This window comes from Lipotes vexillifer, unplaced genomic scaffold (assembly GCF_000442215.2).
Source record: "Lipotes vexillifer unplaced genomic scaffold, Lipotes_vexillifer_v1.1 scaffold382, whole genome shotgun sequence".
NCBI lineage: Eukaryota > Metazoa > Chordata > Mammalia > Artiodactyla > Lipotidae > Lipotes > Lipotes vexillifer.
The window spans coordinates 8249915-8269019 of NW_006780611.1; the positions used below are offsets into that span (position 1 = coordinate 8249915).

Here is a 19105-nt window from a genome sequence, read left to right on the forward strand (position 1 = left end):
GTCTGTATAAGAAAATAAAAGGCTAGAAAATATGTGCAAAGAACAAGAAACTAAGATTGGCCAAGCAGATTTGAAAATTAACCACGTAGAATATTTAGAAATGGAAAGTAAAATAATTGAAATTTAAAAATTGATTGTGTGATAGTCATGGGAATGCTAAATATTGATTTAAGCAAAAATCAAAACTCTTAGAGGGCTGGCACAAGAAGCAGAGGGGAATATGAGAGCTAAATTCTTACCCTCTGTAATAGAAGGTGAATAATGTCTAAAATTGATGAATCAAAAGATACCAGGATATTTTAAAGTTATATGGAGATGTGTAAATTACAAAAGATACTGCTAAAAGAAAATACTTTCCTCTGGGGAGGAAGATTGTATAAAATGGGCAGGAACTACGTATTTTGTCATTTATATTACATGACTTTTTAAAGTATGTGCATGCTCTGCTTTGATCAAATAAACATTTAAAATTAAAATATTTAATGCATATCTATGAATTGATCATTGTTGAAGCTGAGTGATGGGTTCAAATTCAAGCGTTTTTATACCATATTAGACACAGTTGAAGGTAGAATTAGTGAGCTAAAGGATAATTTAGCTGAAACCTGATTCTCACTTGCAGTGATTGTAGTCAGGAAACTGGAATGTTTTCTACATTTTGCTGAGAGAAAATGACTTCCTACCTAGAATGCTATGTCCAGTGAAAAGTTTAAAAACATGCACAAAATAGAGACATTTTCAGATCATCAGAAGCAGTTTGCCACTAGCAAGATCCTCACTTGGAGAAATTCTAAACCTAATGAATATTTTTAGAATTGATAAGTTAGGAATATATGTTGTAATTACTAGATAGCTTGTAAAAGAATTAGAAACTATAACTTAAAATTTATTGGAAACTCTAGTCAAATAAGACAGCAGTAAAGGGCAGAAGAAGCAACATAGAGCATGTATGACACATAGCACAAAATAAGATGACAGCTGGGAATTCCCTGGTAGTCCAGTGGTTAGGACACTGAGCTTTCACTGCTGTGGCCTGGGTTTGATCCCTGGTCGGGGAACTAAGATCCCCCAAGCCACATGGCATGGCTATAAAAAAGATGACAACTATAAATCCAAATAAATGTTAATGAACTAAGTGCTTCAGTTAAAAGAAATTGTGCTAGATTGGTTTTAAAAAGGGAAAAATGCTATTTATAAAAGATATGTCTAAAAGAAAAGGATACAGAAAGTTTGAAAGTAAAAATGTGAGAAAAGACATGCTAGACAAATACTAAGCCAAAACTGCTAACATCAGACAAAATAGACTTTACAGTAATGTCACTACTAGAGATCAAGAGAATGACATCATAGAGAAAAAGGCTCAGTATGTCAGGAAAATAAAGCAGTTTTAAGTTTGTGTTCATCTAATAATATAGTCTCAATATGTTTAAAGCAAAAATTAATAAAACTTTAAGAGGAAATATCCAACCCGTCATCGAAGTGGTAGATTTTAATATATCCTTCAGTAATTGATAGAACAAAAAAGGAGGGAAAAAATATAGAAGATTGAATATGTATTTAACAAACTTGACCTAATAGATACATACAGAACATTGTACCCAACAACTGCAAAATACACATTATTTTCAAGCCAAACATGGAAAAGTTATGAAAACTGACCATTTACTGGGCTGTAAAGCAAAACTTAAATTTTGAAAAAGTTTTGAAATAGTACAGAATGCTTGAAGCACAGTGCAATTAAGCTAGCAACCAGTAACAAAAAGGTAACTTTAGAATATAAATATATATATATATATATATATATATATATATATAAAACGTATGTTTGAGCATTAAACACATTACTGAATGATCTATGGGTTAAAGAAGAAGAAATCATAATGGAGATAAGAATGCATTTAAAACTGAGTGATAGCCCAGATGGTGCATACAGAACTTTAGCTATACTGAAAATAAGTCATCACTGAAAAAAATTAAAATGCCTAAGTAAGTGGGAAGGCATCCTCTGAATAAGTGGATTGGAGGCCAAGATTGTTAAGATGGCAATACTCCCTAAAAGCATCTACAGATTCAGTGTGCTCCCTATCAAAATTCCAATTTGCTTTTTTGCAGAAATTGATAAGATGATCCTAAAGTATATATGAAAATGCAAGGGATCCAGAATAGCCAAAAAAATCTTGAAAAAAAAGTTGGAGGACTCATATTTCCCAATTTCCCAAAACTTAGTACAGAGCTACAGTAATCAAGAGACTGGTACTGGCATAAGGATAGACAGGTAGATCAACAACAGAATTGAGAGTCCAAAAAATAAACCTACAAATTTGTGTTCAAGGATGCCAAGGAACATCAATGGGGAAAGAACAGTCTCCAATAAATTGTGCAGGGACAACTGGACATCCACATGCAACAAAATGAAGTTGGACCCCTACTTCACACCATACACAAAAATTTACTCAAAATGAACCACAGACCTAAATGTAAGAACTAAAACTACAAAACTCTTAGATGAAAACATTGGCATAAATCTTTACAACCTTGGATTAGGCAGTGGTTTCTTAGATATAATGCCAAAAGCACAAGTAATAAAAGAAAAAAATACATAAATTGGACTTGATCAAAATTAAAACGTTTTGTGCTTCAGATACTATCAAGAAAGTGAAGACAACAGAATGGAGAATACATTTGTAAGTCATTTATCTGATACAGCGTATGGTATCCAGAATATGTAAAGACTGCTTACAACTCAATAATAGAAAGGCAAATAGTCCAATTAAAAAATGCACAAGGGATATGAATAGATGTTTCTCCTGTGAAGTTATATGAGTGACCAATAAACACATGAAAAAATGCTGGATGGCATTAGTTATCAGAGAAATGCAAATCATAACTACAATGAGATGCTATTTCACACCCACTAGGGTGGCTATAATCAAAAAGCACAGGTAATGACAAGTGTTGAAAGGATATGGAGAAATTTGAAACCTTGTTTTGCTGGTGGGAATATAAAATTATGTAGTCACTGTGGAAAACAGTTTGGTAGTTCCTCAAAATGTCAAACATAGAACCATATGACCAAGCAATTCCACTCCTAGAGAATTGAAGACATCCATATAAAAACTTGTTACAGGAATGTTCGTAGCAGCATTTTTCATAAAGCCAAAGAGTGGAAACAACCCAAATCCATCAACAGATGAGTGGATAAACAAAATGTAATATATCCATATAATAGAATATTTTTCAACCATAATATAGAACGAAGTTCTGATTTGATAACATGGATGAGTTTTTTTGTTTTTAAATATTTATTTATTTATTTGGCTGCGCTGGGTCTTACTTGAGACATGTGGGATCTTCGTTGGGATCCTTAGTTGAGGCATGTGGGCTCTTAGTTGTGGAATGTGGGATATAGTTCCCTGACCAGGGATCAAACCTGGGCCCCCTGCATTGGGAGCATGGAGTCTTAGCCACTGGACCCGTAGGGAAGTCCCCGTGGATGAGCCTTGAAAGAAGCCAGCCACAAAATATCATGTGTTATTTGGTTCCATTTACATGAAATGTGCAGAAGAGGCAAAATAGAGACAGAAAATAGATTAGTGGTTGCCAGGGTGTGGGAGGAAGAGAATGGAGAGTGACTGCTAATGGGTATGGATTTTCTTTTAAGGTGATAAAAATGTTCTGGAGGGGCTTCCCCGGTGGCGGAGTGGTTGAGAGTCCGCCTGCCGATGCAGGGGACACAGGTTCGTGCCCCGGTCCGGGAAGATCCCATATGCCGCGGAGCAGCTAGGCCCGTGAGCCATGGCCGCTGAGCCTGCGCGTCCGGAGCCTGTGCTCCCCAACGGGAGAGGCCACAACAGTGAGACGCCCGCGTACCGCAAAAAAAAAAAAAAATGTTCTGGAGTTGGTAGTGGTGAATGTTGTGCAACTTTGTGAATATATGAAAAACCACTGAGTTGTAAAGAAAGAAACTTGTCAGATACAGCTAAAATACCTCGAGGGAAATGAGTAGCTTTTAAATCAAGTTTGAAAAAGAACTTTCAAAACTAAACTGTACAATTTAAAATGGTTAATTTCAAAACTAAAACTAACACGTACTTATTGTTTACAAATAATAATTATACAGAGATGCATCACAAGAGAAATGGAAGCCACCTTTAATTCCTTCCTCTCCTTGTATAGTCCCTGTTAAGAATTTCCCGGATTTTGTGTGTGTGTGTTTGTATTGTGTATACTTTTACAATTAGAAGAGAAAAATGAAAAGTCACTTATATCTTGATTGCAGAAAGGTTGAGAACTTAGGTAGAACAGTGAACAGTAGAACTTGGAGTTGAAGAGAGCTAGGTTCTAACTCCGCCTCTGCCACTCTGGCTTTAGGCAGACCTCTTAACAACCCTGGCCAAGACTTCTCAGTTCACAGGGGAAGGGTCTGCACTGCTAGGTTATCTCTGAAGGCTTTTCCAGCTCCAGGTGCCAGTGTGGTGTAGGAATTCATTTGCTTTCCCAGCACCAAATGGTTAAATGCCAGAAAGGCATAGTAGAATGTTGTGACTAAAAATGTTTGATTTTGGTGAGATACAATAAGGTTGTTTCTCTGGAAATAGAGTCTTTTAAATTGTAATTGTTGTCAACAATAGAACTCCCACTCAGATGGTTAGAATTCTGTGGGACTCAAAATAATGGGTTGATTTGTATGCCTCTCTGGCACAACAGTATTGTGCCTTGTAGTTACCTTCTCAGTATTTTTTGCCTTCTAATTTTATATAAGTAAACAGGCAGTCCTAGAGAAAAAAAACAACACTGAGTATTTATGAAAAGAGGAATTTAATTCAAATTCTGAAAAATCATATGATTGTATAGCTTAGCGTAAGATTTGCATATATAATAAATATTTTCCTTCAGGTAACAGCTGCTTACGAAAATAGTCATCTATCTGTGTGTTTGCTTGGTCAGGAGACAAATATAGCAACTCCCCAATGTACAGAATAGCTATGTTCTAAATTTACCTTTAGTATTTGCAGTACACTTTCTCATAGATATTAATTTTATTTGTAGGTGGATACAGTCATACATTTATTAACAAGTTCAGGGCTTATGCTATGCCAGGCTCTCTGCTGGGTTTCCAGACTAGTCCATAAAAAAAAATTTTTTTTTGACACATAAAGTAGGTCCCATATTACTATATTGCCTTTATTTTAAAGCTAATTTTTAGTTCTATATTAGTAAATTTTTAAGTTTTAATTACAACACTGGTTAAGTATGGACTCTGGAGCCAGACGGACTACGTTCAAATACTGATTCTGCCACCTGCAAAGTGTATGACTTGAGAAAAGTTGCAAAACCTCTTAGTATCTTTTTCCTCATCTATAAAATGGAGAGAATAATAGTACTTACCTCATATGGTTGTTGTGAGGATTAAGTTTTTTTTTAAATTGAGATGTAACTCACATAACAAAATTAACCATTTTAAATTGTACAGTTCAGTGGTATTTAGTCTGTTCATAATGTTGTGCAACCATTACCTCTATCTCATTACAAAGCATTTTGAATAGATAAACAAAATGTCATATTATACATACAAGGGAATTTTACTCAGCCATAAAAAAAGAAAGAACTGGTACATACTACGAAGTGGATAAACTTTGAAAACACTATGCTGAGTGAAAGAAGCCAGACACAAGAGGTTACATCTTGCACGATTGTTTTTATATGAAATGTCCAGAATATGTACATCTATAGAGACAGAAAGCAGATTAGTGGTTGTCAGGGCTGAGCGGAGGGGGAAGTGGGGCATGCCTGCTTAACAGGCACAGGGTTGTCTTCGGGGTGATGAAAATATTCTGGAACATGATACAAGTGGCGGTTACACAATATTATGAATGTACTTACTAAATGTCACTGAATGGTATACTTTCAAGTGGTTGATTTTATGTTATGGGAATTCCACTTCAGTTAAAAAAATAATAATAACAAAGCCCCTTGATCACTTAGACTTGCAAAAAAAATCCTCTCAATGAACGCCAAGGAGGCTGCTTAACCCTCTGGGTTTCTACTCTTCTTTGTGGCCCCAAGGAGGTTCAGCTAATCATTTAAAGGGTACATGTTATATTTTATTTTAAAATTTTTAAAATATTTTATATTTTAGTTAACAGTTCTAGGTATTTTGTAGTGTGTGGTGTATGCCAGCATATTGCTGGCAGTGGAAACCCCCATTTCACCCTTACATCTTTAACTCTCACATTTAAACTTAGGTTTTTTGCCAAAACCTAGAATAAATTCATGTGTGTATGTGTATATCCTCTTCTTAAATAGGGTAAAACTAGTAAGCTTTTTATTTCCTTGCCACTGCGCGCCCCTCCCCCTGCCTGTACTTGTTTACTGCTGGCAGCTTCTAGGAATTGTGGTATAAAGGTGGCATGGGTTCTGGCACGGTGTGACAGTGGCTAGGTCTCAGCGTTTCTGCTCACCTCAGGCAAGTTCAGGTTTCCATATTCACAGTCACTGCCTGGGATGGGGACTGCCTGGCTGTGGTTGTCACAGTACCAGCTAGTCAACCGGAAAGTCACCCCAGAGCTCCCTTCTGCTTCCCCGGGCTGGTCCCCACCATTTGTAGTAATCCTGTTTTATTAGTTTTCTATTGCTGTTGTAACAGGTTACCAGATTGAATGGTTTAAAACAACACAAGTTTAATATCTGTAGGTCTGTAGGTCAGAAGTCTGATGTACAGCTCACTGAGCTAAAATTAAGGTGTCAGCTGGGTCATGTTCCTTTCTGGAGGCCCTTAGGAGAAAATCCATTTCCTTGCTTTTTCTGGCTTCTAGAGGCTGCCCACATTCCTTGGCTAGTGGCCCCTTTGTCCATCTTAAAGCCAGCCATGATGGGTTGAGTCCTCCGTTGCCTCACTCCCACCTACTCTTCCACTTTTTATTTTATTTTTTTTGGCTGCGTTGGGTCTTGGTTGCTGCGCGTGGGCTTTCTCCAGTTGCAGCGAGCGGGGGCTACTCTTCATTGCGGTGCATGGGCTTCTCTTTGTGGTGGCTTCTTGTTGCAGGGCACGGGCTCTAGGTGTGCGGGCTCAGTAGTTGTGGCTCGCGGGCTCAGTAGTTGTGGCTCACGTGCTCTAGAGCACAGGTTCCGTAGTTGTGTCACACGGGCTTAGTTGCTCCACAGCATGTGGGATCTTCCCAGACCAGGGCTCGAACCCGTGTCCCCTGCATTGGCAGGCGGATTCTTAACCACTGTGCCACCAGGGAAGACCTACTCTTCCACTTTTAAGGACCCTTATGATTACGTTGGGCCCACTCAGAAAATCCAGACTAAACTCCCTATTTTAAGATCAGCCGGATTCTTAAACTGTGCCACCAGGGAAGACCTACTCTTCCACTTTTAAGGACCCTTATGATTACGTTGGGCCCACTCAGAAAATCCAGACTAAACTCCCTATTTTAAGATCAGCCAATTAGCAACCTGCCATGTAATGTAACATGTTCACAAGTACTGTGGATTAGAATGTGTTCATCTTTCAGGGGGCCATTATTCTGCCTGCCATAGCTATTGTCTGTGCATTTCGGTCTGTGATTTCTTCTTTCAGAACAGCCTCACTCTGCTATCCTTTTAATTTCTGGTCCACCATTCAGACCCCTTTTGTTTTTCTACACAACACTTTTATATATAAATCTTCTCTCTCATTATTAGTGATTGGAATGGGGAGGAGGCAGTGGTGGGTTTTTAGTTCACCATCTGGATCCAGTCTTTCCAGCACTAATACATTTTTAAGTGTTTTTTATTTTTACAGATTTGAGTTTTTTATGCTAGTCCTTGAGGAGGTAATGGATCTTTGAGCTCTTTGGACAAACTGTTCTCTTTATCTTGGTATAAAATGTACTTTAAGATTTCAAGGTAGGTAGGGCAGGGTTTTCTAAGTTAGGAAACTTCAGGTGTCTATTTAAAGCTGACGGGGAAGAGGGATGGAGGTAATCCAATTGTTTGAAAAAGTAGTTTCCAGGCAGGACTTTTCTGCATAGGTGTGCTAGTACCACGTGATAGGAAGTAAAGGCCTTAATAACCTTGATAAGCGTTCTCCAGCTTTCCAGCTCCCATTTTTCTTGGAAATTGCCTGTAAGGTGAGCAAGGATGCCAGAAGAATAGATTTGTAGACTGTAAACCTTTACAGGTCCAGTGTTTCTTGAAATATTATCTAGTTCTTACTAGGAAAGATCATTTATGTGGGAGCCATCTAAATTGTATAAATAACTGAAAGTAGAGTGAATTTAATAAACATTTATTTAAGAATATATGGTATACCAAGAGATAAATAGATATTCTTGTAATCTGGTGGAAGAGTTAGATTTCACTGCAATATGAGTGCTCTAAGAGACATATAAACAAGTGCTGTGGGAACACAGAGGAACCTGATGGGTAGGGGCGGTAACATTTAATCTGAGTTTCGAAGAGTAACTAATAGGACAATACAGTGTTCTTGCTTGTCAAACAGGCTGATCTATTTAAATAGATAAGAGACCTAGCACATTTTTGTTCTTATCTATAAAGTTGACCTAGTTTCCCATTGTTATCATGATAAAAATATGTATGTTACTGTTATGCTATCAGTAGCTTAAAACTTGACCTTATGCCTGAGAATATATACCACTGGGCCTGCATCTAGGTTAAGAACCATAAACCCACCTGGAGGTATCATGCATATAATTTTATCCCTAACTATATACTTGTGGTTTTTATCTGTCATAGGGCCTTATGGATGAAAAGACTGGTTGTTGGCTTCTCTTTTTTTTCCAGTGATAATTTTTGTCGTGTTATCTTGGATAAATTATTTATAGAATTTTTAGCAAAGATATTGTCCCTCTTTTTTAAAACACAAGCAAACAGAACTGTTGTAAAGAACAATATGATTCTTAAACCCCTTTTACTTTGTGGTGAATATATTGATTAAGCAGAGAGTATAGAAATACATTTCTGTTTGATCACTAGATTTTTTGGTTTCTGGGGGTATCAGAGGAGAGCATAGGAGTAGTAGCTGACCAGTAAAAGGTTAAAAGTCCATTTACCTGCTGTCTTTGACATGTGTCCTAGGTTGTAAATCCCTAAGTTTGTCACCTCCAGGGACCCACTACATTTTCTTTTTCAATATCAGAGAGAAAGAGATTTCTTCTGGAAAATTAAATACGTCTGTTCAAGTATATAACTACAGAAGTTTGAACACTAATGATCCCAATAGATAAAAATATTCTGTATATTTGTTCACTGAAAATTTCATCTGACCCATTGATAATAATGAACTTTTTGTTCATTTAAAAGTTGTGGCTCATTATTTTTGTGATACTGTAATGGCTAAAGGCTTTTCAAACTTTTCAGGGAAGCATGACAGCAATGACAGTATTTTTTCCCTTGGATACAGCTCGACTTCGACTTCAAGGTAAGTATCTTATTGTCATCATATTCCTGTTCATTTGGTATCAGGAAGCAAACATACTTCTCTACTAAGTTCTAAGTTAACATAGGATTTCCCATTTCATTAGAAATCTGTTGTCCATTTTCACTAACTTTAAATACTTTTATTTTTGATGTTTGTGAATGAGTCATAGCCTCAGCCATTTTCTAATCTGAGAGACCTGAGTGGGCTTGCATTAGTAATTTTGAATCATCACAGTTCATTCTAATAAACAATACGACTTTTGAAAGGCACAATGTAGAGATTTTTTTTTTTACTGGGGGTAGATTTTCTGGAAAGAGAACAGAGAATAGGAAACATGGTGGAGCCAAATACCATTGTCACTGCTCACGTGGGCACGTAGTCCTAGTCTCCCCTTTCACTTTATAGGGCTGTGCAACTTTCTGTAACTCCTGCTTGTTCTTGCCTCAGTATTTTTCAACTTTAAATTATAAACCTATGCCAGGACTTAGATGAAGAGATAAGAGTAAGATTAGCTTTGAATAAACTAATTCCTATATTAAAATCCTTCATGACCACTATTTTCAATTAATTTTAGAGATTTTGGAAAGGTAATAATTTTATATGACTCAAAACCCAAAATACATAAAAAGATAGGCAGTACAGTGAAAAATCTCACTCTACACTGTCTCCTTTTCTTTCCCCTGTAGATAATGTCTCTATTAGTCTCTCAAAGAGCCCTGAGAGTTTCTTTATATAGAAAAACAAGCAAATAATATATATTCTCAATTTCCTCTCTTTATTACTCAAAAAGCATACTTTTCACACTGTTCCATATCTTGCATTTTTACTTAACAGCATTTTTTAAATATCTTTATTGGAGTATAATTGCTTTACAATGTTGTGTTAGTTTCTGCTGTACAACAAAGTGAATCAGCTATATGCATACATATATCCCCATATCTCCTCCCTCTTGAGACTCCCTCCCACCCTCTCTCTCCCACCCCTCTAGGTCATCACAAAGCATCAAGCTGATCTCCCTGTGCTATGCAGCAGCTTCCCACTAGCCGTCCATTTTGCATTTGGTAGTGTATATATGTCAATGCTACTCTCTCACTTCGTCCCAGCTTCCCCTTCCTCCCCGTGTCCTCAAGTCCGTTCTCTACATCTGGGTCTTTATTCCTGCCCTGCCACTAGGTTCACCAGTACCGTTTTTTTAGATTCCATATATGTGTGTTAGCATACGGTATTTTTCTCTTTCTGACTTCACTCTGTATAACAGACTTTAGGTCCATCCACCTCATTACAAATAACTCTATTTCATTCCTTTTTATGGCTGAGTAATATTCCATTGTATATATGTGCCACACCTTCTTTATCCATTCATCTGTCGATGGACATTCAGGTTGTTTCCATGTCCTGGCTACTGTAAGTAGTGCTGCAATGAATATTGTGGTACATGTATCTTTTTGAATTATGGTTTTCTCAGGGTATATGCCCAGTAGTGGAATTGCTGGGTCATATGGCAGTTCTATTTTTAGTTTTTTAAGGAACCTCCATACTGTTCTCCATAGTGGCTGTATCAATTTACATTCCCACCAACAGTGCAGTGCCTTTTCTCCGCACCCTCTCCAGCATTTATTGTTTCTAGATTTTTAAAAATAAATTTGATTAATTTATTTATTTTTGGCTGCATCGGGTCTCCGTTGATGCGTGCAGGCTTTTCTCTAGTTGTGGCAAGCGGGGGCTACTCTTTGTTGCGGTGCGTGGGCTTCTCATTGCAGTGCATGGGCTTCTCATTGCAGTGGCTTCTCGTTGCAGAGCATGGGTGCTAGGCGCACAGGCTTCAGTGGTTATGGCACGCAGGCTCAGTAGTTGTGGCTCGCGGGCTCCAGAGCGCAGGCTCAGTAGTTGTGGCTCGCAGGCTTAGTTATTCCACAGCATGTGGGGTCTTCCTGGACCAGGGCTTGAACCTGCGTCCCCTGCATTGGCAGGCGGATTCTTAACCACTGCACCACCAGGGACGTCCCCATATGCTAATTTGTTTCTGTAAGTTCTATGAGATAAATTCCCAGAAATGGGATGTTTGATCAAAGGGCAAATGTTTGTAATTTTGATAGTTATTGTTAGATCGCCTTGTACAGGGGTTTTGTAACTTGCCATCCCATGAGCCATAAAGGTACCAATTTTAATTCTTAAGAAATCGGTTCATTTTCCTATTTTTATGTTTTCAAAATAGTCTTCAGATGTGGGTAGGAATTTGAAGTTAATTAAGGTACATTTTGTTTTCATTTAGAATTCCAAGAAAAGCAGAGTTCCCATCTTTTTGAGACCTTTTATTTTTTTAGATTAGGGAACAGAGCACAAGGTTAAAACTTTGTAAACTTGAATTTTAATCCCGGCTCTGCTGCCAACTACATGTGTCCTTCACAGCTTTGTGTCTATAACCTCTTCTCTGAAAGGGAAATGTTAATTTATTTCCTCTCTACTTTATAAGATATTAAGATAAAAAGGAGAATATATAACTTTGAAAAAAAAACTAGAGAGCCCTATGAAATATAAGAAATAAATTTCTCCTGTTACATCTTTTACTTTGGAAATTAGGTATTGAATTAAAACGCTTTATGGTTCATGAATAACAGATGAAACCATGGAATCAATAGTAGGAAATTTAGCACATGGGAACACAGGAGGATCATTGAGTTCTGAGGCAAACTAGGGAACTCAAAGAATAGGGTGAGAGACTGCTCAGGTGAGGTAAATGGCATTTCAGTGAAACTTGCTGATGCTGAAGATAACAATTCTCAAAGGATTTAGTTTAAACGTGTACTCTTTGGTCTTGTAGTTGATGAGAAAAGAAAGTCCAAAACGACACACATGGTGCTCCTGGAGATCATTAAAGAGGAAGGCCTGTGAGTACTACCTTGTTCATCCTTGTTAGGTAGAGCAGCTCATTAGGAGATTCCTGGGCGTCCATCATACCTACACTCACTTTCTATCCATTCTCAAAGCCTCACAGTGTTGTGAATTTGTAATTGCCTGACTTGTAAGTAAATACATAGTTGTTTTCATTTCCTCAAAGTTCTGTGCTTGACCACTTTGATTCTTGATCATGGAGTCTTACATGAAACCAATGAACAATAAACTGAAGAAGGTAATAGTTGTTTAGCTCATTCCTATCAGATGCATTCAGACCTGTGTACCTTTTTAAAAACGTTTTATTTGGAAATAATTTCAAATTTACAAAAAGTTGCAAAACTAAAATAGTACAAAGAATACCAGTATGTGTTTTAACCAGATCGACCTGTTGTTAACACTCTTCCGTTTGTGCTCATGCTTTCTCCCTCCCTTCCCCACTCCCTCCTTCTTTCTTTACTACACAGACACATACACACACCACACACAGATTTTTTCAGAATTAATTTGAGAGTAAGTTACATACCATACATCAAAGCCCCTTACCCCTACGACTGACATTTTCAAAGATGTGGACCTTCTCCCCTTATTTTTCCTTAAATAAAATTTTTCTCACTTTAAGTTTGCCTCATGTTTCTTCATGATTAGATTGAGTCTATGCATTCTTGGCCAGAATAATGTATAGGTGAAATTGTGTCCTCCTCAGGATGTCACATTGGAGTCACATATTGTCCACTTGCCCTTCATTGGTTAATTATGATTTCTTAGATTCAAGTTAGCACTGAATAATTTTATTTTTCCTCTTTTGCAACTATAAGCAGTCTATGAGGAAATACTTAATTTAGTATCATACAGACTCAGAAATTCAGTGGTTTACAATTAATTTCTTAATTATTTTGGTGCTTAAATTGTCCCAAGTGTGGCCAGTGTGAGCTCTTTCAGTCTGGTTCCTGTGCCCTTATAACATGCCCCCATCACTTTTTTTTTTTTGCACTTCTATATTTACTTCATTTTAAGTGTTCTTGCCCTGTAATAAAATGTGAATGATGCTATATTAACTAACAGCCATGAGGAAATTGTCTTTAATTTTACATAGTAATTTACTAAAGGAAATCAAGGGGGGAAATCAGTAAATCAGTCATAGAATGTATGTTGTTTCTTTGGTATCATTAATGCTAGAAAAGATTTCTTGGTTTGGGCATCCTCAGAATGTAGAATATGTGTACAGTGTGGAGTACATTGTAGTGTAGGAGTGAACTTGGAGAATATGTGAATGATGATCAGCCTTTTCTAGGACTCTCATTTCTAGTGCCTTTTGTTCAGCATTTTTACTTTGCTTATTATGTTCTTCCCCTAGCCTGGCACCGTATCGAGGGTGGTTTCCAGTTATCTCCAGTCTCTGCTGCTCCAATTTTGTCTATTTCTACACTTTTAATAGCCTCAAAGCAGTCTGGGTCAAAGGTCAACATTCTACTACTGGAAAGGATCTGGTAGTTGGATTTGTTGCAGGTAACTAAGTTTTCTGAATATAAGATATTTTTATACTTTGTGGTTTATATTGTGGTCCATATACCCCGAGAGGTTATTTTAACACAAAGTAATGCTACAAAGAATGTAATTAGTTTTCTGACTTGACTCTGTGTGTGTGTGTTGTGTGTGCAGTAAAAATGCATAACATAAAATTTACCATCTTAACAATTTTTAAGTGTACATTTCAGTAGTAGGTTTACTTACGTTATTGTGAAACAGATCTCTGGAACATTTTCATTTTATAAATGAGAAGTTCTGTACCCACTAAATAACAACTCCCCTTTCCACCCTCCCCCCCAGCTCCTGGTAAGCACAATTCTATTTTCTATTTCTATGAATGCGACTACTTTAGAGGACTCATATAAGTGGAATCATGCAGTATTTGTCTTTTTGTTACTGGTTTATTTCATTCAACATAATATGTACTCAAGTTTCATTCATATTGTAGGATGTAACAGGATTTCCTGGTTTTTTAAGGGTAAATAATATTCTATTGTATGTATATACCACATTTTGTTTATCCATTCATCTATTGATGGACATTTGAGTTGTTTCCACCTCCTGATTACTGTGAATAGTTGCTGCTATGAACATGGGTTGTATGAATAGTTCTTTTGAGTCCCTGCTTTCAATTCTTTTGGATATATTCCCAGAAGTGAGATTGCTGGATCATATGGTAGTTCTTTTTTTAATTTTGAGAGGAACTACCATACTCTTTTCCACACTGGTTGCACTATTTCAAAATCCCACCAGCAGTTGGTTCCAGGTTCTCCACATCCTTACAAACACTTGTTATCTTCTATATTTTCTATAGTAGCCATCCTAATGAGGGTGAAGTGATGGTTCACTGTGGGTTTTTTTTTTTTTTTTTTTTTTTTTTTTGGGGCACACAAAAACTCTACAGCTCACATCATAGAATGATTCTAGGCAACCACTGTAAAGCTCCTGACACCGAGACACATTCTAAGGCCACACACCTTCAGAATACCTAATAACATGGCAAAGTCACATCTACATGGGGTTAAGTTCATTTGTCTGCTATTTCCTATACACAATTTGCTTTGTGTCTCTGTCCATGTCATTCTCTGTAAACAGAATGTCTTTGTGGTAGAGGTGGAGATGCACTGCTCAGATACTCTTTTTTTTTTTTTTTTTGCGGTATGCGGGCCTCTCACTGTTGTGGCCTCTCCTGTTGCGGAGCACAGGCTCCAGACGTGCAGGCTCAACGGCCATGGCTCACGGGCCCAGCCGCTCCGCAGCATGTGGGATCTTCCCAGACCGGGACACAAACCTGTGTCCCCTGCATCGGCAGGCGGACTCTCAAACACTGCGCCACCAGGGAAGCCCTCACTGTGGTTTTGATTTGCATTTCTCTGATGATTAGTGATGTTGAGCATCTTTTCCTATGATGTTAAGCATCTTTGGAGAAATGTCTATTCAAATCTTTTGCCCATTTTTTGAGTTATTTGATTTTTTGTTGTTGTACATAAGTATTCTTTATGTATTCTGGATATTAGCCCCTTATCAGATATACGATTTGCACATATTTTCTCCCATTCTGTAGGTTGCCTTTCACTCTGTTGATACGTCCTTTGATGCTCAAAAGTTTTTAAGTTTGATATTGTGCCATTTGCATATTTTTCCTTTTTTGCCTGTGCTTTTGGTGTCATGTCCAAGAAATCATGCTGAGTTTAATGCCATGAACGCTTTCCTCCTGTTTTCATCTAGGAGTTGTATAGTTTTAGGTCTTTAATCCATTTAGAGTTAATTTCTGTGTGTGATGTAAGATAAGGATCCAACTTCATTCTTTTGTATGTGGAAATACAGTTTTCCTAATACCATTTGTTGATGTGACTAGACTGTCCTTTCCCCCTCTGAATGATCTTGGCACCCTTGTGAAGATCAGTTGACCATATACACAAAGTTTTATTTTTGAGCTGACTTGGCTTATTTTTATCTTCTTAATCCAGAAAGGAGGGTCAGTTATCCCTGTTTAGCAGCCTGTACCCAGAATTTATGGACATAAGGTCTCTTTTTTAAAAAATGAAAATTACAATACCTTTCTTGCTTACTTTCTGGGGGGTTTTTTGGGGTTTTTTGTTTCTTTTGTTTTTTTGGACTGAGGATTGCATGCAATGTTTAACATGAACAGGACTGGCTGCATAATTTTCAGGGTCCAGTATAAAATGAAAATGCAGGACTCCTTGTTCACAATTTATTAAGCATTTCAAGATGGTTGACACTAAAGCATTAAACCAAGCACAAGACAGGTTACACACTCATGAAGCCCACCATGAGTGTGAAAGCATTTAGTCAGATGTGACAAAGAGTTTTTAGTGCACAGCCCAGTGTAGTCAGTATCACCATAGTCGTTAGTACCCTAGGGGTTCATAGGAGAAAGGTCACTTTTGGCTGGGAGGTATCTCCTTATAGGAAGCAGTGCCTCTTGAGCTGAGCCTTGGCAGAGTTAGTAACACTTGGAGATAAGTGGCGACAGTTTCTGGATGGAGAGAATGGTAGCAAACTGAGAGAATACAGGACCACATTTAGAACAGTGAGTTCTATAATTTTGTGAGTGAGTGAAGTGAGTGTAGGAACATGAGCAATAAAGTTGGAGAGTTGAATAGGAGCCCAATTTTAGAAGGCTATGGATCCTTGTCATCTGAGATTTCAGAAGTGCTAAGGAGCCATTAACCTGATATTGTGAATATTTAGTTACTGTCTCTACTTAGTGGAATATGAGCTCTATAAGAGCAGGTATCTTTATCTATATATGGTATATCAAAGATATATATAAGACGCAGAGCAGTATCTTATATATACTTTATATATATAAGATATAGGGGCTTCCTTGGTGGTCCAGTGGTTAAGACTCCGTGCTTCCAGTGCAGGGGGCACAGGTTCAGTCCCTGGTCAGGGAATGCTAAGATCCCGCATGCCGCGTGGTGTGGCCAAAAAAAAGAAAGTTAAAGATATATATTACATCAATTAGACAATATATATTGCAATTATAAATTTATCTCTATATATGTGTAATTGTTATATCTAAACATATATAAGATAACGAATACATATGATACCTGCTTTTGTGGCATATGTGTGTATATATATATCTGTTCCCCCCTGCCTTGCTAAATTTTCAGTAAGAACAATTCCTAACATGTAGTAGGAGCTCAATAAATATTTGCTAAATAAACAAAATATTTGTTGAATTAATCAGGGTTTTATTAAAGAGATGGGTTTTTTGTGTTTATCTTTCCTATGGGTTTATCTTTCCTGTGGGTTTTTTGTGTTTATCTAGTCTATATCTAAATTAATTTATTTAAATGTTGCATGTTTAATGTTAGTATTTTGTGGACTTACTTATTGATATATTCTTTGAAAAATTACTAATTTGGGAGCCACACAGTTGAATAATGTAAATGTCCATTTGAAATTAAAATGATTTGATTGAAAAATAGTTACCAGGCCAGGAGTATTCATGACCCCCAATTCTTCCTCTTCACCTATATGAGACCACTGCTGTTTTTTTATTTGGTCTCTGAGCCTTTCTTATGCTTAATACTCTCATTTTAGTCTCAAGTTGATTTTGATATAATGAACTTTCACTTGGACCAACTTTTTTTTTAATTGAGATATAATTGACATAATATTCTATTAGTTTCAGGTATATGACATGATTCAATATTTGTGTATAATGTGAAATGATCACCACAAGAAGTCTGGTTAACATCCATCATCACAGATATTTACAATTTTTTTTTCTTTTCTTGTGGTGAGAACTTTTAAGATCGACTCTCAGCAACTTTCAAATATGCAGTTCAGTATTATTAAGTATAGTCACCTTCTGTACATCACATCCCCATGACTGACTTATTTTATAACTGGAAGTTTGTGCCTTTTGACCACCCTCACCCCCAACCCCCGCCAGACCAACTTTCACTTAAAGAGTATAACACACAGGGTTTCATTTTCTGGGGTAATAAATGAATACTTGTAGGTAGATAACTCAGGATAGAAATCTGGAAGTCTTCATAGAGGGTGCTCTCTTACCCTCCATGTCTGCCTGGTCTTCATGAACCATCAGTCTGTCTCTTAAATATCTCTTGAATCCATTCCCTCGTCTCCATGTCCATAGCCGTTTCCCAAAATCAAGTGCCATCATCCCTCCCTTGGACCATTGCTCGGTTCTGATCTCTCCCTCTCAAGTCTTTCTCACTAACATACTTTGCATAGTTCTGCTTCAAGTAGCCTTTCTAGAAGAATGGTTTTCAAACAATGTCATAATTCAAAGAACTCAACTTTGAGATTTGTTCACTTGAAAAAATATCAGAATAGATCCAACCTGTAGAGGAGGAATCTTCTTTTTTACATAATTGCAACAAATGGCAATCTGGTATGATCTTTTATACTTGATGCCAAGTATTGGTAATATCTTGATTATAATACTTTTTTTTTTGCCCGCGCTGTGTGGCATGTGGCATGCAGGATCTTAGTTCCCCGACCAGGGATCAAACCCGTGTCCCCTGAATTGGGAGTGCGGAGTCTTATCCACTGGACCACCAGGGAAGTCCCTTAATACTTTTTAGATTACTGTGGTTCATATGTATTTACATTTAAAAGGTTATGACTCACTGTCAGAGACTAACTCCTATAACTTTCCGTGAAACTACTAGTTTATGAAATATATGATTAAATCTTCTTTTTAGGTGTCCATAGTTGTTTGTTTGCTGTATCTGGCATCCCATTATCTACTAGGTACACACAACCCCTTGTTATTCTCTCTCACTGTGCTCTGCTCATTTTCTTTCTAATTCTTATGCAGTTTATAACTACAATAGATCCTCCCATACCTAAAACAGCTAGATTCATATGGTAGGGCAGTTAGTTTTAAAAAGTCAGTGGAAGTAGGGACTATCATAAATAGCCTACATGCCTTAAGTATTTTATTTTAACCTAAGATATGTGAATATATACTTATCCAGTTTTTTGTATGGCCAAGGCATATCCACTCACTGATGGAAGTTTTGTACTTTTTTCTTGTATAACCCATACCTGTAAATGCTTTGCCTACTGTAACAGATATGACCGACATAAGCAGGTTTGAGAAAAGATATAATTCACTCCTGGTAAGCCTAAACCCCTGTGGGATGGAAGTAGAATAGCATGGGTACACTAGGGAGTAGCCTACTGGCCGCAGGTATCAGCGTGCTGTGGCATCTGTCGGTGTGTCCTGTAAAGGGAAAGAGGGACACA

At 37.3% G+C, this 19105-nt stretch overlaps 1 protein-coding gene across 3 annotated transcripts in view; it reads left to right on the forward strand.

Moving 5' to 3' along the window:
• Positions 1-19105, forward strand: part of SLC25A17 (solute carrier family 25 member 17) — a 44788-nt gene that overhangs the window by 10705 nt on the left and 14978 nt on the right. The window contains exons 2-5 of one of the 3 annotated variants that reach the window (XM_007453984.1): positions 9367-9427; positions 9875-9929; positions 12249-12315; positions 13677-13828. In XM_007453984.1, the coding sequence (XP_007454046.1) occupies positions 12281-12315; positions 13677-13828 (187 nt within the window). In that variant the 5' untranslated portion in view covers positions 9367-9427; positions 9875-9929; positions 12249-12280. The remainder of the gene's footprint in view (positions 1-9366; positions 9428-9874; positions 9930-12248; positions 12316-13676; positions 13829-19105) is intronic. The other 2 variants (XM_007453983.1, XM_007453985.1) reach the window with 2 other exon arrangements.